General features: G+C 43.8%; 1 protein-coding gene across 2 annotated transcripts in view; it reads left to right on the top strand.

Annotated features, from left to right (window-relative positions):
• FRAS1 (Fraser extracellular matrix complex subunit 1) overlaps positions 1-23,141 on the top strand; it is a 173,103-nt gene that overhangs the window by 107,369 nt on the left and 42,593 nt on the right. For both annotated transcript variants that reach the window (XM_064450662.1, XM_064450661.1), the window contains exons 22-30: positions 3,479-3,625; positions 5,068-5,208; positions 5,438-5,578; positions 6,224-6,367; positions 6,977-7,247; positions 8,466-8,550; positions 12,001-12,327; positions 16,817-16,970; positions 20,819-20,997. In XM_064450662.1, coding sequence (XP_064306732.1) covers positions 3,479-3,625; positions 5,068-5,208; positions 5,438-5,578; positions 6,224-6,367; positions 6,977-7,247; positions 8,466-8,550; positions 12,001-12,327; positions 16,817-16,970; positions 20,819-20,997 — 1,589 coding nt within the window. The remainder of the gene's footprint in view (positions 1-3,478; positions 3,626-5,067; positions 5,209-5,437; positions 5,579-6,223; positions 6,368-6,976; positions 7,248-8,465; positions 8,551-12,000; positions 12,328-16,816; positions 16,971-20,818; positions 20,998-23,141) is intronic.

Here is a 23,141-nt window from a genome sequence, read left to right as displayed (position 1 = left end):
TGTATTCACAGACATGTCTTTGCTTGTTCCTTCGCTTACTGCTTCTCTTGCCAGGAAAAGAAAGATTTCCAGTGCCTAAAAGTTCGATGTGAGTTGACAGAGGTGATTAGCTGCCTTAGAAACAGAGCCTACGGCATGGTTTAAATTAGGACACAGTTACAGTTTTGTTATCGACTTCAAAGACAGGAGACTTTGGGTCCCGTAGTAAAAATCTGCACGAGAATTTGCGTAGGCTTCCTTGTTATGTTGTCTAGGTGATACGTAAAGTGGCCGAAATTACTGGTGGATTCTGGCCTTTGTGAAAACTTGACAAGTTTAGACTGGTTTTAGTCAATCCTTACTAAGGCAAACCCCCTTCTCACTGACAGTACCTGCAGTGGAAGCTGTATTAAGACCGTAGCATTTATGCTACGTTTTTCCACATGTGAAACCTCAGCAGGAACAAGGTACAGCTTTGTACGCACAGCCCTGACTGACCTGAGCTCTGATATTTTTTCCTCCTAATGATCTGATGCAATTGATCTGGTGTTAAGTCCAATAATGTTTTATCGTATTCCTGCTATCCCTTGTGAGTCTCACAGGGCCTCTCTTTTCCTTTATTATTCTATGTTCTCTCTGGCCCTGACATCAGTTGGGTTATTCCTCACATATCTATTGGGCTCGATGTTCCAAAATGCCAAATTATATGGCCCAGAGACATAAAAAATATGAAAAAGCCCAGCTTGAATTGACCCACTATAATACACACACCTAAAAATGAGTGAGTGCTTAAGTGGTTTGGTTGCTGTGAACCTGAACGCTCCGATTTGTTAAGTCCGGCATGACCCTGAGTTAAATTATCCTGATTTATGATAAAATAACTCTGTTGCACTGCACTGAGTATAGGTCTCAATGTCATCCTATCTAGACCCAATTTCTTTACTGATGAGGTCCTATAGGAGGAAGCTGATATGGTTGTCAACTTTACCTGCCTTTTGTTGAAATATATGGTTCTCCTGAAACTGTTATTTCCATCTTATCAGCAAAAATGGAGACACCTTGCATAAGTTCAAGGAAACAGGTGAAAGACTTTGCACCATTCTTCCGTTGACAGAAAAAAAAGGCTATTCAATAAAAATGAAAAAAGGAATGTAATAAAAAAGGTGAACAAAAAAAAGCAGTCGTGGGATTCTCACTGTCCTGGCTAGTTTCCTACAAGCTCTACATGACATTCACTGTTCTCTCCTGCAGTATGGATTCTCTTATTGCTAACTACACCCGTCCTAATTAAAATGCCCTTTTCTAATGAAAACTTCCTTATTGATAGCTCCTCCCTCAGGATATCATGGTAGAAGTGTTCCTGAGGACTGTACCCTTCCTGAATTGGATTCAGTATCTCAAATGCAAATAGATTTTTGCAAGCAAATTCAACTACTCTAATCTTCTTATTGCAAATGGCTTTTGAAGAAGCGTGTGTAATCCTTGTGGGGGGAGGAGGCTCAAGGCAAAGTGTGTTGGTGCATTGGATTTTTGTCATTCCAAGTATCACTTGTGCCTTTTCAAGTGAAGTACTGCTGATAAGCCATGTAGATATAAACTGTCCCAGGCTGCTGGAAAACTACCACTTAGAGGTAATGAAAATTGTTTAAACGGAGGTTGGCTGTTACCCTGAGAAAATTTGGTCTCTCTTCAACGTTTATGTTAGTCGCATTGCACTTGAGGAGCTCGCGTTTGGAATGAAGTTCAGAGAGATGCCGAGTGTGCGTATGGACTCTGGGAGATATTTTTAAACTCGGTGACATAGTGGCCGAGGAACGGTGCAAAGCTTAACAAGTTCTTCACGTGTTTAAAAATGCAGATATGGAGACATGTCGATGAAGCAAGCAGACAGGATTGCTTTCAAATACAGTTTTTGCTTACTGTTCTGGCACGCCTCCGTGGGTGACCTGATTTCTATAGATTTAGACCTCACGTGGAACGTTTTGCCATGCTTTTAATAGTTGTCTTTTCATACCACTTACGGATAGTGATTTTTCCACGTAGTATTCTTAAGTGAAATCAGATCAGCACCAGGGCACCTACAAGCAGCTACTGGATTCTTTAGGTAAACATTTTGTTAGAAATTCATTTGTACCTCAGTAAAACACAGACCTTCGGTGACATTTTTTAGATGAGCTGAAACAAGTAACTAGTTTGAAGGTCACTGGGCTCTCGCTTCAATGAGAGCAACGTAGGTATTTTAATGTTTACTTCGGTATTTTGAGGTTTTGTCATTACAAAACTCTGTCTTGAACTAAAAGCAAATTGAAGTGGATTTCCACAATTAGCATACCATTAAATTAGCATTCCACAATTAGCATATCACTGACACGTTACCACAAGTAACATGTCGATATTTAGCACCTAAACTGTAGCTGTGCTAAATGCCATGAGAGGTTTTGTTTGGTTTTTCCATTTAAAATGGCCAGCTATGCAATATTCTTTGGTTTAAACACCTGGGGCTGTGTTTTTAGCGCTTTTTTCCTGATTTATTTTAAGAACAGAATTGAGCTTGGGCAAAGATTCTGATTCCGTACGGATTTAGCGATTTGGTCAGGGGTAGTTGGCTGGGAATTTAGCCGTCCCTTTTGCATACGCCATCATCGTACTTGCTAGCAGCGCAGTTACGGTTGGTTGTACAAAGCAGGCGTGTGAACCTCCATAAGTCTTCTGCATATTATTTTTTTAAAGTTTCATCTCACTGGAATCAGAATGAGCTTTTCAGCGCATAGGCAAAGAGCTAGGAAATATTTTTCAGTCTTCTGTGGCACGTTGCTATTAAATCTTCTGCTGGGAATTAGCTAAGAGCTCTGACATCAGCCCCGAGTACACTTGGCTGTTAGTACAGCCTCCTGAGAAGTTTAGACCCTGGACATCATAGAGATGAATTGAAATGTTCTGAACCTCTGAACTTTGATCCTAGATTCAGAAAATCCCTGAATTATTTGTTCCTGGCACCTTTACTTGCTCCCCACAGCTCCCAAACTTCACACTCTCCGCAGACAAAAAGCTGGAAACAGTAAGTGAAATTAAATGGGCCTTTGGTCCCACCAAGGTTTGTGAACTGGATTGCAGCGGTCTGTGATGGTCTCCTAATTTGTGCGTGACGAGTTAAGTCTGGAATCATAGGAAACGCAGGTTGCTTAAAGAGAATAAAAAAACCAGAGACAGGGAAAGCTCTTATTTGGGGATTTGAAATCAAGGTCAGTGTTTTGCTCTGACCCGTCCAGAGGAGAGTAAGAAGCAGTGTGAGGAGACAAAACCGTCTGTTCAAAATGGAAGGAGGCTTTGCATTTTGGAGCCTGTGAAGAGGAACGTAAGCAGCAAAAACTCTCAAGTCTCCACAGGCGTCTCTCAAAGAGGACAAGAGGAGTAGCGAGGCTACAGGATAACACCATTTGTACTTGTACAGTTGGCTGGCGCATCAGTAATTACAGTTATTTTCTTTGTCTTTCCACAGCTTGCAACAGCCAGTGCCTGAGCTGTGAATCAGCCTCCGGCTGTACATCTTGCAGAGATCCAGCTAAGGTCCTGTTATTTGGAGAATGCCAGTATGAGAGCTGTGCTCAGCAGTATTATCTGGATTTTTCCAGCAAGACTTGCAGAGGTGAAAAATACACTGCTGGTTTAAAGAAAAAAAGGGAAAAAAAAAAAAAACCAAAACAAATTGCAAGTGCCTCGGCTAAAAATCTGTTACATTGCAGCAGGGTCTGTGTGGGTGGCCTGCTTTAAAAAGTGTGTTTGAGGGGGGCAGTTGTTCAGCGACAGACCGCTTGCGAGGCTTCTACAGTTTTTTCTCTCTCTCGGCAGTCTGCTGTCACATACTTCGGCCTTTCAGTGAAACAAGATTATTGCAAGTCCTTCTCCTGTAAATAATGTAGTAAGTGAGCCAGCAAACTTTTCAAGGGTCAGGTCCAGCAATTCATTTAGTCATGGGTCAGCTGAATAACAAGAGAGCTTACCAGGCTAAATCTTTTTTAGCATGCTTGTGTACTTACCTGTTTCTCTCGCTCTTATTAAATACTGCATCACTGGATGACTGCAGAAACAACAGTTTGGAGTGATTTAAGAGACACATGACTTGAAATATTTCCAGAACTCCCAAGGAGAGTGTTCCATAATGGAAATAAGCGAGGATAACGTGGCTTTATTGCAGCTAGCACCGCTAAGACCAGGATATAATACAAATGGCTTGTTGTTCAGTGTTCATTTCTAGCTGCCTCTCTCAGTACCTGAACCTAGCTTAACTGAGTAGCGTCTGTCCCCTTAACGTTGCGGCGTGGACTGGAGTAGTTCAGCTCACCTCAAGGAGTCCTTGTTTCCCCCTGCTCGTGCTCGTTTGTCTGTCTCATCAGCCAAGCGTGTCTGTCATTAACCGCTACGGACCCTCTGAGTGCCACCAAGAAACAAACAGTGGTGTTGGCGGCCTGAGTAGCCCGTGGGCACACGTGCATGGTTGGGACTCTGCTGAAGACTGGAGGGGATAGTACAAGGAATGTGGTGAAAGCAGCTCTGGTCCCAGGTGGATCCCGTGTGTTTCTGGCCAGTGTATTTCCCAGAGGGGCATTTGGACTGTGAGGGACAATGATTTCTTTTTTTTCTTTTTTTTTTTTTTTTTTTCGGTCAGTGTCTTTTGAAAGCATGAGATTGATGAAGCAGGGTGGGTAATTGCTAACGAGGAGCAAACCCAGTGTTGGCAGAAAAGGAGCACTGCTACTTATGGGATAAAGCCGGGCTTTGTGGGACCAAAACTGTGCCAGTCTTAGCGGGTCTGAATGCTGAACGAGAGCCCAGTGTGCTCAAATTTGACACAGTTAGAACATACTAGGTCCAAGAGGGAAAACCACCCCTGCCAAATCTTGAGTTGTAGTAAGTCACTCAGCACAAATCGTGCTTGCTTTTTCTTTTAATATCTCTCTAACAGTTTTTACCGTGCTCTTTGCTCCTAGGGCTTATATTCCCGTAGGCTGTAGACCCCGAGTGCTAAGCACTTGTATAGGGTGAGCAGCCCGGAAAGAGCTGCCCTGCATTGACTTTGTTTCCTTCCAGAGTGTGACTGGAGCTGCAATGCTTGTAAAGGTCCCCAGAGGACCGACTGCCTGCAGTGTATGGAGGGCTACGTTCTTCATGAAGGAGCTTGCGTGGAACAGTGCCCTGCAGCTTTCTACAAGGAATCAGACACGTGTCAGAGTGAGTTCTTCTTGAGCGTTACTTCTAATCACTGCTGCCAACGTGTTTTACATCTTGTCTCCAACTTGCGCACGTCCTGCATTCAGAAGGCACGCTCTAGCTTCAGATCTCTCGCTGCCCTCCAGCACACACACGCAACAGAGCTGTGGTTCCTGCAGGGTTGTTAGAGCCCAGTGCAGGAAGCGGTCGAAAGCGGTGTTGTGCTGAACTCTTTACGTACGACTTCTAGGGTGCGATCAACACTGCCTTCGGTGTCGCCAGCCAGATGAGTGCAGCCTTTGCGAAGCCCCGTTTTTCCTCTTGGACACTTACTGTGTTCACAAATGTGGGAAGCGATATTATGCAGACGGCGCACAGCGAAAGTGCACAGGTAAGCAAAGGGAGGGTGGTGTGGTGGAGAGGGACCGGGGTTGTAGTCTGTGTTCTGTACGCTGCTTTTTCTCTCCAAGGCTGGGGGGAAGGGGAAGCACTTGGGTGCTGTGTTAAACTGGCTGTTGAGGTGAAACAGTCAATTTGAGAATTAGATAACAGGCTATATCTGCATTTGAACATGCCTAATTCAGGAGGAATGCGATTCCATGTGGATGGCTGCTGGTGTGGGGATGTGTGTGCACACTGTATATAAAAAGCAGGTATTAAAACCACATTTTCAGAAACGTTTCAGTTGTATTTGTCGGTTAAGAAGCCAGGTAGGACTCAAATGTGTATTTGGACTATTTTCTTTCAAATTGGTATAACTCAAATCGGTTACGTGACTTAAAAACATGTTTCTTCCATTTGGAAGATTACCTCAGGTTCTCTGTGATCCATGGGAAACAGTGGTCAAATGAGGAAGGAACTTCTTAATGACTCTCTTATCTCGATTCTTTGCCCCTTCTTTTTGTTTATTTTTGTCAGGTAGGTAAGACACAAATGGTGGTGTTTCTGTTCTGAACCCCCGGGGACGGCTCTGTGCGCCAGTGGCTGCATTGTTTTTGGTGTGTCTCAGCGGGGTTGTGCTTTCTGTCCGATTCAGCTTGTCCTCCTGGATGCTTGGAGTGCGACAGTGACAGCCGGTGCCACCTCTGTGACAGCACCACGTTTCTGAAGAACAAAGTTTGTGTTCCTGCCTGTGGCCAGGGTTTTTATGGCAACACGTGGACCAGAGAGTGTGAAGAAGGTGAGTGTCTCTCATGATAAAGCAACCGAGCTGGCAGGCTTCTAGCAGATTTTTAAGGCCAGGACGCTCATTCAGTGGCATTTTTGGAATTCAGTTCTGTGCGGTTTTGTGTTGACTGTTAAAAGTTGGCAGCTATTTTTCTAGCAGCTTTTTTGTTTCATAAAACACGCATGCACGTGGTTTTCTAAGTGAAGTTACCTAGTTAGGTACAGAGGCACGTCTTTCCAATCATTTATCATCAGTGTAAAACAAAGGAAAAAATATCTTGGGGGAAATCCCTTACTAAATCAACTGTAGTACTTACTTACCTTCTCTGTGTTCTAAATGAAGATTTACTGGTCCATCTGCAGGGCAGGACAGTGTATGCTGCCTTTGAGTTTTGTGATGGGGAGCTCAAGATGGGAAGTGACTTGCCCAAGCCTCTTAAAATCAGAGCGGGGTTTGGGATGGATTGCAGTTCTTCCTGAGATGGTGGTTGTCCACCTAGGTCAGTAACAAGCAGGGCATCACGAGGGTCTGGTCTGTTATCCGGAAGATGGCTAGGCAAGGCACTAACATAGCCCGTGGCTGTAATTCATTCAGCAATACTTCTCCCTTCTTTCCTTTTAGCCAGCAGGCATCCCTCAGGCTTCCGTGTGAACAGTACCCTCGCAGTAGGAATTGGTGGGGTAAAGCCCCTAGACCTCTCCTTACTGGGGGTGTGTGATCTGGACGGTGACACAGGACAGCTCTTGTTCCACATCGACAGCGCTCCCTCCAACGGCAGGCTAGTGATGGCGGTGAATGCGAAAGAGGTGCAGCTGAGCAAAGGTGACCGCTTCAGCTGCAAGGACGTGAAGGAGAAGAGAGTCCGCTTTGTGCACAGCAAAGAGAAATCCAGGTGACGGTCTTGAAACTTTTTTCAGAGCTCTCGCCTTAAAAAGAATTGACGTGTCTTGAGAACAGGTATTTCCTTGTTCCTTGGAAACATTCTTAGTGAAGCACACTTCTCACTGCTGTTAAATAAATTACCAATGCACTTATACTGTACCATAGTACACACATTGGTGAAAAACTTCTCTGTTTATGGTATAAAAGGTCACTGTGATCCAGCTACCAAACCTGTTGCGCTTTGGGGGTTCCGGAGTCTGTCTCATCTTTAGGATGCTCTGCTGTGGGTTTAAAACTGCCGTATTATTCTGGTTGTTACCGCTGTTTCTGGACACTGTCTGAACGATGCTCAAATGATGTCACCGCTAGGCTCTGCGGCATAATCTGCATTCAGTAATTCAACCATTACATCTTTGCCTGCAGTATGAGCTCTGTTACTGTCCTGGGATAATTAGCGGTGATTAGTAGCTGGCAATGCTCACCCTGCAAGCATGTTGCAAAGGAAGGAGATTTTTCCTGCTACCAGGCAAGAAGCCAGTCACCCTGCCAAATTTCACACTTGATTTGCATCACCATAAAGCCTTGGGACTAGACTGATACCGGTGGAATTGCTCTAAATTTCTGCCTGTATATGTTAGGGTGTTCTTTGATCCATTGTTTTCAGTAAGACTTGCAGGGTGTCCTTCAGATGCCAAGGGTTAGCTCATGTTCACTAGACTTAAGGCACGTGTTTCTGTGTCATGGGGGGTTTTTTTGGCTGTCTGGTAGCCACGATGAAATGTCAGGATCTTGCATTGAGAATCTCAGCTACTTTATGTTCAAGGTTATCGGGTGGTATTATGGAAAGGTAAATAGGAAGCAAAAATGCTGAAAAGTGGGAACTTCTGTTCCGAAGCCAGATAAGTGGCATTTTTCTTCAGCAGCGAACAGCTGACATTTAGAATCAGTACTTTATCTTGGAGATGCCATCCTATGTGGGTAACATAAGATAAAGGGAAGTTGGGGTATATTATTACATAGTTAAAGGTATTTTATTACATATTGTGACTGTTGTGAATCGTCAGAAAAAAATACTATAAAAACAGTCAAAAAAACTTGAGCTAAGGCTTCTGTCACTAAGCTAGTAATTTTTACTGAATTTATAATATTTTTATCATTATTGAGTCCTGCAAGAGCACTTCATTAATTTGTATTATCCTGTATTTTGGCTTGTTGGGGACTTTTTCAGGAAAGGACAGTTTTCCTTGAAGGTTGGCGATCAACAGTTCTTCTCCCATCCTGAGGTGGTCAACATTCAAGCATTTTCAACACAGGTAATGTAATAAAGCTTGGAAACAGCCACAAATTTTGTACCATTTGGAGGCCTAGGTTCTTGCAGTGATAACAAAGGAGCTGGGCAGAACTTGAGCTGGAGTTCAGGTCAGGCAAATTAGACTCAACTCTCACTTATTTGAGAGGCAGCCAAGAGTCGTATGGAGGAACTGGACTAGGGGTAAGTGACTGAAGAGACTGGCTCGCGTAATTTTGCTTGTGGGGGGAACTGTACCTGTGCAATCATAGAGCAATTATCAGTGAGGGCTAAGGAGCCCCTACTGTTTAAATTATTCTTTGGATCCGTGGATGGTCTAGTTGATCTCGTACTGCAGGGCAATTGAACAATGATTGATCCCTATGGTAGGGATTCTTGGCAGTCCAGAGCATTTACGTAAATGCTCTCTTCTAGGACAGTTGGGAGTTAAATCAGCATGAGCTATTTCAAATGCCTCTCTCAAACTGCTCACCACTTCTAGGCAAGTTGATGGTACGGGCAAGTGTCCGTGTCTCTCATTTTACTGTTATTTAAAGTCTGTAGCACGATATCATGGAGGGGCCTCGCCCAAGAGATGGCAAACAGGCGGTATGTTTGTGACCCCTTTTCTAAGGGTACGCTCTCTAAAAGGCAAGGTATGAAGAGATGTGCAAGACACACATTATGGGAGAGGGCACAGCATTACAGAAGGGAGTTGTTGTTCAAGCCCAGCATGTGCCAAGCTCAGCCTATCAGCAGGTCACATCATCACATCCCTCTGGACAGGCTTTGATTCCCACTCAAGCTACAAGTGTTGCTCTGATGCTGCTGTGAGGGCAGTGGATGTGCTGGAGCTGCCCGGCCCGGCTTTCCGCATGCTGCTGGTCATGCTGGCAGCGAATTCACCATGGACTCATTTGAACAAGGCCTGGGTTTCCAAGGGAGCTTTGCAACTTGCACTGAACTTTTTCCATAGTCAAACTGTCTAGTTGAAAGCTCGATCAGATAGCTTTGCTTGAACCGAAGTTGTTGTGGCTACTTGGCATATTCTAGCAGTGTAAAGAGACTTTCAAGTGCAGATGAGAGCCTGCTACTCTTAAGGTCCATTTACATCCTCAGAGGGGCATTAAATGGCTTGATAAAACTGTAACTGGAAATCTGGCTACCATCCTTTCTCTTTTAGTGCTGACTCCTTCCTGCCTACAGGCCTGACTCAGCATCCATCCTCACAAGGAGTAATTTAAGAAATGAATTTATTTAAATCATTGCAGTGGTGGATGACAGGTTTGTGTCTGAGGGTGCTGGTGCTATTCTGTGCTTCACACTGAGTGTAGGAGGAGTATAGCCAGTAGCTCAAAAAGCATGGTGAGCTGCTGACTCGCTCACTGCATACCATGCTGGGGTCCCGCAGGGGATGTCCAATTTAATATATCTAGTGTTCCATATAGGAAACAACTCTCCCTGAGATGCATAATTTCTGTGGTTCTCTGACAGTCTTTGGATTTTGCACTGCTTGGTTTTTTTTCAGGTTTGGGGTCCTAGGGAGGTGGTAGCTTCAGGGTTAGGAATTATAATTTTTTCTTTTTAATTGCGCCTTGTTGCTTTTAATCATTGTATTCCCTATTAGCCATTCCGTAACTTCTGGAAATTTTGAGTGTTCTAGTTTGTCCTTCAACGTAAGACAAACTGTGGATTTTGATCCTGTTGTGTGGGTATTGATTCTAGCTCGTGCTGAAATCTCTGCTCGGTCTAATCTCTTGTTTAGCGCAGTAGGACATTCACCTAAGTAAGAGCTGCAATCACTGCCCCAGAATACATAAGTGAGGTTTAATAATAGGAATTTCGCCTGCCGATCCTTAATAACCCTCATAAGTTGTACGCAGGTGAGATGGCAGCAGTTAGCTTTCTGCTGAATGTTCCCAGGGCTTTGACTTTGCCTCTGTGGGATCACCCCCGTCCCGGGGCAAGGTATTACTGATGGCAAATGATGTTTATTGGGATCAATAAAGACTGCAGATTTAAACTTTCTTGATGACAAAGAACTAGGGAACTAATTTAAACCAGGAGAAATGTGGACTGTAGTTGATCTTCATTCTAGGATGAATAAGGCTGTGTGGAGTCTTTGAAACTAAATAACAATGCTGACAACACCCAGTTTTGCTGTCTTTGAGAAGGACTTTTATCAGTTCAAGACAAGCAAAAGCACATCCTTCAGTGTTAGTTGATTGACTCATTTCTACTTAGAAGCACTAATTCAAGCTTCTGCCTCTCAGTCTCACTGCTATTGGTTTCCTGTGTAGGTTATTCTCCCTCTCCCAGCATTCTTCCTTGCTTCCTTTTTTCCCCTCTCTGCAGCTCATTTTATACAGATAACCTGGGCATGCAGGTTGTGTGGGGTCTTAAGCATCAGTACTCTGAAAGAGGTCTAAGTTATCAAGGCTGTAGGTTCACAGAATCCCAGAATGGCGGGGGCTGGAAGGGCCCTCTGGAGCTCACCCCGTCCCACCCCTGCCTGAGCAGGCACCCCCAGAGCAGGGGCACAGGGCCGCGTCCAGGCGGGGGGTGAATGTCTCCAGGGAAGGGACCCCACAGCCTCCCTGGGCAGCCTGTGCCCCTGCTCGGGCACCCGCACAGCAAAGGGGTTTCTCCTCATATTCAGGTGGAACTTTCCGTGTTCCAACTTGTGCCCGTCGCCCCTTGGCCTGGCGTTGGGCACACCTGAAAAGAGTCCGGCCCATCCTCTTGCCACCCACCCTTTAGGTATTTATAAGCATTGATGCGATCCCCCCTCAGTCTTCTCTTCTCCAGGCTGAACAAACCCAGGTCCCTCAGCCTTTCCTCATAAGGGAGATGCTCCAGTCCCCTGACCATCTCGGTAGCTCTCCGCTGGACTCTCTCCAGTAGTTCCCTGTCTTTCTTGAACTGGGGAGGGGTTATACACAGGGAGAATGGGGTGTGTCTCCATCCCCAGCCCACCCTGAACTGATCATTCACAGACAAATCTTCAGCATCTGAGCCGCCTGTGTTCCAGTTGGGCCTGCGGACATGCGTGTAACATGTAGACCTTCCAAAATAGTTGTGGTCCATGCTTCCATTTGAATTTCCATGGATAGTAATAAGGCAAAGCTGTGTCCCTTGTCTCTTATCCGTGCAGACAGCAAAGGGATTACAGGCTCTAGCTGGTAACTAAATTGCTTTCTGTATGAGCGTCCTAAGTTTTTTTTCCTTTCCTAAGCCTGTTGTGCCATAAGAATCTTCTTTTAACGTAACTACATCAGTCTAAATTGCTAGATATTCTTAGATATGCCCGCTGGGGGGGAATGTGTGGAGAGTGAATCTCTGCTGCTTAAAAATAGCAGGTTTCCAGTGATGAAGTGAGCTCATTTCCTTAACCTCACATTTCTCATTCCAGAGTTCGATCACGATCAAATTGCTAAGGTTTAGCAAACACCTAAGAGCTGCTTTTATGTTTCAGGCCCCATATGTGTTCAGAAACGAGGCCCTCCATGTCCGCAGAGGGAAAACTGGAACTATAACAGAACTGTTGCTTGGTGTGAGAGATGGTGACAATCCTCAGGATGTTGTGCTGATGGTTTTAGAGCCTCCACGTCACGGGCAGCTGATCAAACCTCCTGGAGACCCAGCTTCTTCAGTCCGCATGTTCCACCTGGATGACCTTGCCGACAGACTGCTGCATTATGTTCACGATGGCTCTGACACCCGGGACGATGCAGTTCTTTTGCAAGTGAACGATGGGTACCACTTCCAGAACATCCTGTTCCACATTAAGATTGTTCCCGAGGTGTGTGCTGTGACATAAACCCTTGCAGGCAAATTACAAGCCTGGAGAAGTATTGCTGTTTCCCTGAGTTGCCAGTAATCCCGTATTACTGACAGGCTGTGGTCAGAGACAGGAGAAAGTAGTGGACTGATTGAGTTATGGAGGTCACCTGAATTTTTGGTTTGTGACAGGAATGCTTCAGCTCAAATTGTGCAGCTTTGATGATTCGAAGTCCATAGTTATTTGTAAGAAAAATTTTCTGGAGTTGCCGGTGAGAATTTTGCACTGGTAAGAGCAATAAATTAGAGAATGAGTGGATGGCGGGGAGAGAGGGCTGATGAGATAGGCAGACCAGTCACTGGGCTGATGAGAGCATGGTGGGAGACACAAAGGACCACGCATGAACTAAACAACTTGGCTAATAAGGTGTATCACTGGTACTTTGGTGGTGGTGCCATCTCCCAAGGTAAGGACCTCTGCTGTTCACTCAGTGTTGCTCCCCTGAAATCTTTCTATTTGATAACTTCCCTAAGGACAAGGCACAGATACCTAGATTCAGAAATTACTAAGAAGTATTTTAACTTTTGTTTCTTGCTTTTATTGCAGTTCATAATTAAATAACAGTTGTTTGTCTCTTCTGTATTTGGACACGAAGTGGCGCTTTATATTAAATTTTATAGCGATTGCAGCGGGAGAATTAGAAGGAGTGGTGCTTCTACATTTGTTTATTAAACAAACCCCAGCCGAACAAGGCATGAAATATGTACAGTGTGTGTGGTGGGCCTTGAAAAAAAATAGAGTTGCTGAAGTCCTTGCAAGCATTTCAGTTCTGGCATTGTGGTATTGTAATAAAACAGAAGGGAAAAAAGCTGAAAATTTCCTTATCCCTTAGTTAATGTGAAAGAGTAACGAAAAATAGAGCTGTCAGAGAAGTCATCCACTGTTTGCCATCTTTTTATGCACGGATCTGAGAATTACACGATCTTTGGGCGCCTCCGCTCTGTGAAATGGAATTAGGAGGCAGTGATATTATCTCTCTTTTGTCCTCTTCTCTGATGTATCAGATGCCTTTCACAGCAAGTTGGTCATGAAAATTTTAAGTCAGGTTTACAAGCGCTACGTGCATCTGTGTAGTTAGGACAAGGAGGGGCTGATCCCATCTGGACCCTGCGGATGCTCCTAAAGCTGTGGTAGTAACTGATGATAATTAGTGACATGACTCACGCATCAGTCTGGGAATGAGAAAGGGGTTGCTTTCAAGGCTGGTACTGAGTTTATTAGACTCCTGGAATAAGAGCAGCCCTGCCCGTGGTTTCTTTACCCAGATCACTTAGGTAGGCCCTAAAGAGCCTGTGTAAGATCAGAAGGACTGTAAAAATGCTTGGGCACCATTCTGTGTTGTTTGTTACACGGGGCGGGGAGGGGGGGCAGGTTTGCTATTGATTAAGCAGGTTCCTGTGAATGCCAGTGAGGGTGAATTGCTAGGTATAGTTTCCTTTATTCGCCTGTTTTGCGCTCCCTTGTCCCTCATTATCTTTCCAAGTGTCTCTCTGCAGCACTCGGCTACAGACAAGAATGAAGGTGGTGACAGAGGTGAGAGCGGAGCGGCTTTTAGTTTGAGGGTAGACCTGGCAGATACCCAGCTCCTGCCTCATCTTAATTATCGTCTTTGTAGAGTAGCCTTGGGAGCTGAAATGCATGCAGGGTTTGTTTCTGGAAAGGTGCTGTTGAGGCACACACACACAAAAGACATTTGGTTTTTTTTTTCTTTGGTTTACATCCAAAGACTGCTAAAGAGCCTGGTAGGACCCTGGCTGGAGGTGTGGGAGTTCAAGAGTGTGGGTTTTTAACCATGCTACTTATCTGAGTACACAGAGCTTGTTATAATGTGCCTGCTGGATGGTTTTATTTAGTAAGTCCTGGTGTGAAAGGACATTTCTAGGATTCCTATTCAATGGGCTCAGACAGTATAATTCTCAGACATTAATCCATAGGAGCACTGCAGTGAAAGTGTGAAAACATAAATGAAGGAAAACATAACCGCCAAATATTATGAATTAGAGGGGTTTGTTTCTTTACAATGTGTGTGCCTTGTTTATTCCAAGGTGCTTTTTTTGCTCCCTTTGGTTGCTAACAGCTTCCTTCTCCCTGTTTGCCCCCATCCAAACACTTTGTTTGACCTACTGCGGTCTGAACAGCTGGCCTCTATTTTGAGAGCTCTTAATAATGATTTGCACTGCTGTATATTTTTGTTGACATTCTGTAACAATTACAGCTTCTGTGAAGTTAATTTGAGACCTGCTGGTAGTCCATTTTTGGCAGAGCACCACCAGCGGTGCTCCAATGGGGAATCAGGAGCCCATGCCCTAGAAAATATGATCACAGGCTATGTACCGTAAGTCAGAGGAAGTCAGACTTACCCAGCTAAAACCATGCCACCACACATAATCTGTGCATTGCTGACGGGATATGGAAGCCTTTCTTTTCTGAGAGGCATGGGGAAATGCAGGAAAAGGACAAAAGATGTCTATTTTAGGGGTGTGTTGGACCTCTACAGGAGGTCCAGCTAAGGGAAGTCTCCAAAATATTTGCAAGGCACTGCATCTTGCCTTACGTGGGAGCAGGCAGCTGAAGCAGGGACCAAGGAGCATGTTAGCCTCCCCAGGCTCTCTGAAAGCATGTCTCCTGTGCTATGAATTCATTCCCACAGTTTGCTAACTGTGTGCTCAGGTATCAGTGAAAAAAAAAAATATTTAAAAAAATCTAATGTGATTCTAGCTGCTTTGCCAAACACAGGGTGAGTGATCGGATTAGACAATAGCTTGTTGCTAAATATATTTTTCAAAAGATTACCAAGCAAGAAGAGCTGTCGTACGAATGTGTTCCTATTAACAAGCAGGACTGCAGCATCAGGGCCAGGGAGAAATGGTATTACAAAATGGGGGGCTGGTTTAGTGTGGCCAGTGAAGGAACATTCTACCATTTAGTTAATGAAAAGCTGAAGGGTTCCATGTTTATAGCAAAATCACAACCTTGTCTTTAATTAGCATTCACTTAGAAATATATTCTTTTCAAATAGTGCGTTTTGCCTGTCGTTATTTGAAGTGTAGCCAGTCTCTCACTTCTCTCCTTACACAATGAATCCAGGGACCTTTCTGACCTTCTCAGTTTGCTTCCCGTTCCAGAGTTACGCTTTGCAAAGTCTATGTGTGTAATGATGTGACTGAATTGATAAGGTCAGAGGCAAGTTGTCCTATATATTGACAGTGTTCTCTTGGCTGGCACAGGGTCTGGTTTTTGTCTTCACTGTTCTTCAAAAAAATAAATTAACCATTGTGCTGGGAAACTCGTGACCCGACACACTCTGGGATGATGCAGCGTTTAGAAATTAGCACTGTGCAAAGTAAGTGTAGTACAAATTAAACGGGTGAAGGTTGCTCAGCAGACATGTTAAAATGGAGACGGGAAATCATCCTTTAATGTGATTCTTTTTCACAAACATCTTTTAGCTCTTTCTACTGTCTCTGTTGCAGATTCAGACAAACATAGTAATGAGTCGTTTATCAGTTTTGGGGTGACACATGATTATATGGAGTAGTAAAGGAGGAGGAAGATGATCACTCACATGGAGCAGTCAGAGTTTTGAGTGATTACGCAGTTCACCACAGCCAGTTTCAAGGTGAATCTGCAGAAACCAAAAAGAGAAGACACATTTACAGCAACCGGGCTTATAAGAAAGAACAGAACAGGTCACGGGGATTTTGCTGCCCCGTCCAACACAGCATGAGCTAACAAAGTAATTTAGAGGCAAGAAGGGCTAATAGGGATCCTTGAATGCCAGAGTAATGTTACTGAAGTATATGAGAATGGTAGTGAAACCGTTACTGCATCCAGTCCTGCCATCTACGTTTCAAGAAGCTGGGATGAATATTGAACAAATATTCATTTGGGAAAAAAAAAAACAAAACACAGGAATAATTTAAGGGTTAGAAAACCCACCAAGCAGCAAAAGTCTTTGGTGGATGCTCAGGCAGACTTCAGTTTTACAAAAGCGGTTATGTGATGACTTGACCATGGGTGTAAGTCCCCATGCGGAGAGGAGATATTTGATCTAAAAGTCTTCCTGCAAGTATGTTCTGACTTAGCAAAAAAAAGTGATGTGGCTTTGATCCAGTAGTTACTAAGTGAAATTTGCGTATCTGATTTCTGAATGTTAAACTGCTTCTGTTCAAGCAAAGGCTGGAAAACTGCAATAGTTCATGTTTCCGCCAAAATTCATCGTTGGTATTTGCATACCCTTAAGTTCACTTTTGCCCCGTCTTGTAGAAAACCACGAGGTTGGTCTTGGCCACCAATGGCGCGACCACCTATTGAAGCAGACAACCAGGCTTGAATGCATAAGGAATTCCTAAATACTCCGCTTAATCCTTTTCACCTGAAAACATGTTTCCATCAGTGCAGCATTGCTGACATTCAGTTAAGCCGCCTTCTGCTGTCTCCCTGCATGCAGAACAACAGAAGCCCTCAGCTGGTGGCGAATTCCCTGGTCTGGGTTCCCCAGGGAGGCATGCTCCAGATCTCCAAGACAATTCTGCACGCTAAGCTACCTGGTGCCCGTGACTCTGAGATAACCTACACCATCACCAAGGACCAGCCAAGACACGGTAAATATCTTTGGAGTGGTGTTGTCAAAAAACAGCTGTAGGGCGTTGCTTTTCACCCCGCATGCCCCAAGGTGTCCATCTGCTAGATAAAAGTGAAGGGTCCTGGTTAATTCTGGGGAAAAGGGTGTTCTTCACAGACCTATGGGAATGTGATTCTCTTTGCCCACAACACATAACATTTGGGGGAATATTTCCTTATAACACTATGCTGAATAAATGCTGCTAACCTCATCTTTTTCCAGTTCGAACGGCCATGCAAAGTAATGAAGCACTATTGTCCTGCCTAGTAACCTGAACTTCTGCAACTGCGTTTCTCTAGTGGTAGTTAAATTCTGGTGGATTTACAGCCTTGTGAGAGCAGAATCTTTCTCGCTGCCAAAAGATAATATTCAACAATGAATGTCTGGTTTAAGAGCAGCATAGAGTAATATCTACCTCTACAAAGTGCTGAGCAAAAGTTTACCATGAAGAATCAGAGAACTCCCTAAATGCCATAACATTTGATTTAATTTCTACTAACGGCAGGGGTTATTAACTCAAACAGGAATTGGTGACATTTGCATGCGTATATAATTCTTGTCTCCAAATTCCTTGTGAGAGGCTCTGATCTCATCTCTCAGAGAAACCCCATGTATAGGACTGCAGCTTATAGAATGGCTTCTGGGGCCAGGCCAAAGGGAAGTGTGGAAGGCAGTGGGATTTGTGGCTGAGATACCAACTGAGAGAAACTGAGTGGAAAAGAGAAGATGTCATATATGGAGGGAAAGGAAATACGGACAGAAAAGAGAGATGTTATTTTCCTGCTCAGCGTCACCATTTTCTTCACTAGAACCATGTCTTTAAATAATATATTTTGCACTTGTATGAAATTATATCATTGCTTTTAATTAGCTGAGCCAGATAAAATTAGAGGATCCCTTTAGCAACATCAGTGCTGTTTTTCTGCCTTTTGCTGTAAGGATAGGCTGGTTTCCATAACAGCTGCCAGTACCTGATGGAAACATAGATTATGTTATTTTTGCAATTTAGAAGAGAAGTAATTAATTTGTATTCCCCCTTTAGTTTTATGCAGATGAAGGACTGTCTTCTCATTTTTAATAAGCATTTACATGAAACAAGAATTTTTCCCTGAGGAGCTTGTCTCCTGCTGCCTAACCCTAACCAAAATTTATAATCCTGTGTTTGTATCACCATAATTATCTCTACTGTAATTACTTGCAGTAACACAAATGGGTTTGTAGCTGCGGGTGAGGAATAAGCAGTAGAAATCAATGAACTTCCAAATTTTATCTAAATACTATTTCACAGAAAGGGAGGAAAAAAATAAGACAGAGAAATGTAGAAAGCACGTCCTTAATCAAGGACGGCTTATCTGCCTATCTTAGTATTTGGGTGATGGAAAAGATATTCATACCTGTACAAAAGATATGATTTTATTTTTAGATAGGAAAGAAAACCACCTCAGGATCATAGAATCATGGAATGTCCTGAGTTGGAAAGGGACCCCCAAGGATCATCAACTCCAACTACGTTTCTGTAGCACAAGCATGTGGACCAAGAAGGCTTTTTGCCTTTTATTTGAAGACTCTGAGATCAAACAAAAGGGATATAATTAGGGAAAAAAAGTATCTCTGTCCAGATCCCCTCCTGCAAGGTTTGGTTTGGTTCTGTGCAATTGGGCACTGAAGAGCGGTTGATCTTTCTAAGGATCTCTTTATGCTGGGCCTCCTGTTTTGTCTCTAGAAATAGAGCCAATAGCATCCCTGGCTCTCCTCTCAGTGCATAGGATGCCTCAACACAGCTCTGTTTCATGGAAAAAATACTCACTTCTGTATGAGTAGGTATGGTTATACCCTAAGCTGCTCCATACATTCTTAGAGGATGAAATTTCCAAAGCCAATGAAAAGCAATGCAAGTGTCGACTCTTCTTAAAATGAATGAGACCGCAGTGCCTGAATCCTCTAGACAGCTCTGGACATCGCAGCTGTGTAGTCTCCATATATTTCAATAAATTGCCTGAGTGTGCACAAGTTGTACGTTCATGTGTGTGACCTATCAACAAGTGCTTTTCTGTTTAAAAAAAGAAAAAAGTTTCAAACGAAACGGTAATCAGAATCTATATAAGTAAACATCACAGAGTTGTGCCTTCTGATTTTTAAGAAGACACATAGACATGCATCTTGCTTAAAGCAGCTGTATGTTCTAATTGTTTCCTCTCTGACTTTGGGAGGGATAAACAACTTGCAGGCCCTAACTCCTTCGGGTGTGTGATTAGCATCTTTAGGAATCACACAAAAGATTAAGGTGATGAACTCCCATGAGCGAAAGCATAAGATCAGGAGTGTAATTAGGGCACTGATAAGGGAATATTAACATAGAGTTTGATGATAAAATGGAAGTGTGATATTTCAGCTTGCTGAATGATTTTTTTATTACTCCAACTGTTTGAGGGTGGTTTTGGGAAATGAACTGGGAGAGCTTATGATGGGTATTTTGCATAACAGAGTGATTAATGCTGTAAGGAGAGTTGAAGTGATTTATAATATATGTGGCTTCTGAATTGGTAGCCATGAGGGATACTTTCAAAGACTAGTAGAAAAGCACAGCATACAACTAACAAGTTATTTAAAGAGCAGCTAAATTATATACAGTCAAGAACAGTAAAGATAGGGGAAAGGTATGATTTTTTCCACAGATTATATATAAACTCCAAAACAAGTAAATTGCACTGTAAAATAAAAAAAAAATAGGCCATTTATTTTGATACTATAGCTCTCTGTCAGGTTTTAATTTCGTTTATCTGTGTGGTTAGGAAAAATGTTCACATCAGTGAAAACCAAGGTTTTGATACCCTTCTCTTGGTGGGTCGCACTTGCTCTTTGTGTAATTTTGTTAGAACGATGGTTTTGGATTCAAGTCTGTTGAACATTAGCAGTGACATCAAAATCCAACCCTTGCAGGCGTCTGCGAGGAAAGGTGATAACCAGTGGGACGTGTCCCCATCCTGCTCTCTGTCGTATCTGCAGTGAAGCCAGTGATGTTGCAGTTCAGCTGAGAATCTGTTTCTAACACAAAAAATCAGAAACAAGCTGGATGTTAGAGATAGAGAAGCTACATACTCTTTGGAGTAAGAGCCACAAACCAGGGCGTACAGACTTCTATACAGCCTATGCTACAGAGGCTATGTTAAAGAGCTCTTTTACCCTATCTGTTCAAGAGCTGGTTTTCAGTTGAAGATTTCTGTTCAGAGAATTCGGCCAAGTATACTTTTTGGCATAGTAAGTACCCAAAAGAGCTAGAAAAGAGCTGACCTTGAAAAAATTAGTATGCTGTATTCTGATACTTAAGTTGTACCCTTGAGGGGAAGATGGATAGTCTGCTGCAATCCTTTTTAATCCTGATTGTGTCTTGCTTCTCTCTGTCCCTTCACAGGAGCTCCAGCAAGAGAGGCATGTCCTTTGCGTCTGTTTTTCTGCTCAGTTTATCAAACGGGCACATTTCAAGGTTGAAATGGGCTAGTCAGTGGGCAGAAATGACATTTTGGGAGTTTAAAGTCGCAGATCCTGGTCTTTGCTTGACCGAGTATTTCTTCTGTGTACTCGCATGAGTTACTTGATCTGCCCTTTGCCACAACAGGAGATAAAATTTCCCAATGTCAGTGGGATGTCTCAAGGTCTTTTAGTGGGTTTTAGGAGCTCTATGGCTATTTCTGTTAGTCACACTAGACGGGAAAAACCTAAGATTGGGTGGACATTTGTCTTTGATCCTCATTAGTTAGTGGAAAGGCATCTATTCCTTCTTGTTTTCTCACAACTTTTGTCCTGGCCGTTCCTTTTTGCTTTTCCCAGGCGAAGTGGTGCTTCTGGTCCCAATGCCAGCAGATGGCCCAGCAGACTCGTGGCAGCTTTTGCCTGATGGAAGAGCAGCCTCACCTACAACCTCCTTTACCCAGCAGGACATCAACAAAGGCATTGTGTGGTACAGGCACTCTGGATCTGAAGTAGAGAGTGACTCCTTCCAATTCCAGGTACTCCTTGTCATATGCACAGTGGGGTCACACAGCAGTTCTGCTGGTGTTTTTCTCTGAGGTTACTCAGTCTGCCATTCCCTGTATCTTGTGACCCGAAGTTTTAATAGATACACATACATGAATACACGCATGCGCACACGAATATGTGTGTAAATATGTATTTGTATTTACATACAGACTTACACGTTTAAAGGTGCGTGTTGCTTGCCTATAGATAAATATGCATGTACTTATGTGTCAAGGTGGATGCAACCCATCATTGTATTCCTGGCAGACTCTTATTGATGCACAAGAGAGCTTTTGCTGCATGCAGATCCCCAGGTTTTAATCTGCGGCAGTGGAGCCAGCCAGCCAGCCGCCCACAATGTTTTGCCGCGTGCAGTGGCATTAACCTTCTGGATGTCAAATCACAGGCCGTATTGCAAATCCGGAGAAAAATTGTCCTTCAAGCAGCATCTAACGTTTAAGCAATTAAACTAATAGCTGGCCTGATTTTTTGTAGAACAATTCCATCTCATGGAGGAAAGGGTTTTGTGGAAACGCAATGACGTTGTCCGGGTACCTGCTAGCTTGTCTAAGCAGGAAAACTCTCAGAGATCAAGAGTCGCCAAGTGAGCGGGCAACCAGATCCGCACTTGTAACTTCCACAGGATGAAACTAGCAGGCTTGTAACATCAGCATGACGCAGTCTGTCCAGAGGCTGATTCTTGCTGTGACAGTGACCCCTTCTCCACTGGCCTTTTGCCTGTGGGGTAGGATTGTCCTCTGGGGACACCCAACTGATGCGCTTGGGGTTGCTTTTGGGGAAGAAATAGGAACAGGAAATGGTTTTTTCCCTGGCAATCCCTAGAAGAGGTAACAGAGAGGATAATCCACACCCTTCTTGCAACCTGCTGCCTCCTTTCCCCCACCTTTCTTTGAGATGAGGCTGGTCCCAGGGGACAAGGGGAAGGTGAGGAGGTAGGTCCAGACAGCCACGCGTTTGGCTGTCCTAGAGATCTTCCCGCTGGCTGCCGAAACTGCGTGAGGAGACCCATACAGAGGTCCTCTGGCCCACACCTCCTAAGCCATCCCTGCAATCCAGACCTATGTGAGAGGACTTCCCCGTGCACGGTGTGTTACTGCAGCTCATATCCTGGCGGTTTTGGTGCCCCATTTGCAGTTCAGACAGGAGGTTTGACCCCTTGGTGCTACATGGCAGGTACGTTGCCCTCTCGTAAAACCTGTAATACATACTCCAAGTGCAAAGTGTTCCGAGGACCTTTTTTTAGATAGTTTGTTTTGCAAGCCCCAAAACTAAGCGACTCTCCTACTTTCTGCAGACCCTGCGCTAATGATTTTATTTTTGCCATAGAGTACTTCTCCGTGCAAACAGGCAAAAAGGTACAAATGCTCCCCAAGAGATTTAATACTAAAATAAATCCCACATCCCCACAGGTTTAACATCCATAAAATTCCTCAGACAGGTCCTTGCTGTTTGCTTGGAAGGCTTAACAGCCTCCCATAATGCTAAGCCTAAGTGAACACTCACGTGCAGTATTTTTTACATCTGGTTTACGAGTCAGAAGCTATTACCGTAGCACCGGAGAGGCAATTAAGGTAATTTCTAAAGTAATTAACATAAGTGATAATGAGGAATTTGTGAGTGTCAGTGTTGAACAAGCTAATCTTTAGCTTAATTGCTGCGTTCCTCTTATAGAGTATGCATTTTGCATGAGTTAAATGTTTTGGTTTAGTATCTTGGAGCGGTAGCAATAACTGTACGGAGAGCCCTACTGCGAAAGGATGCTGCGATTGCCTGGGTCACATCAGGAGGCCATAATACCTCTGTCCACGTCTTGAACTGTGGACTGGGGCATCTCAGAAGGAGCCAACACGTTGTTTACGTCGGTATTTTGGCAATTACCGTTCAGGTGACAGCAACTCAGAACAGATCCAGCAAATGGCTAAAATAATTTCATCCGTTTCAGCGGAGCATGTATTTTTATGCATTTTCTTGAAATTAAGCTTGTGCTGAAGACCATTCTTTCTCACAAAGTGCTCTGTTGAATTCAAGAGCAGACCTCCATCCCTACTGAAAGATAAAGCCATAACTGAGCCTAACAAAGAAGCGGGCTGTTTTTCTTCAGGCTCTTGCCTTA

This window comes from Phalacrocorax carbo, chromosome 4 (genome assembly GCF_963921805.1).
Source record: "Phalacrocorax carbo chromosome 4, bPhaCar2.1, whole genome shotgun sequence".
NCBI classification, from domain to species: Eukaryota; Metazoa; Chordata; class Aves; order Suliformes; family Phalacrocoracidae; genus Phalacrocorax; species Phalacrocorax carbo.
This window is presented reverse-complemented; position numbering and strand designations above follow the sequence as displayed.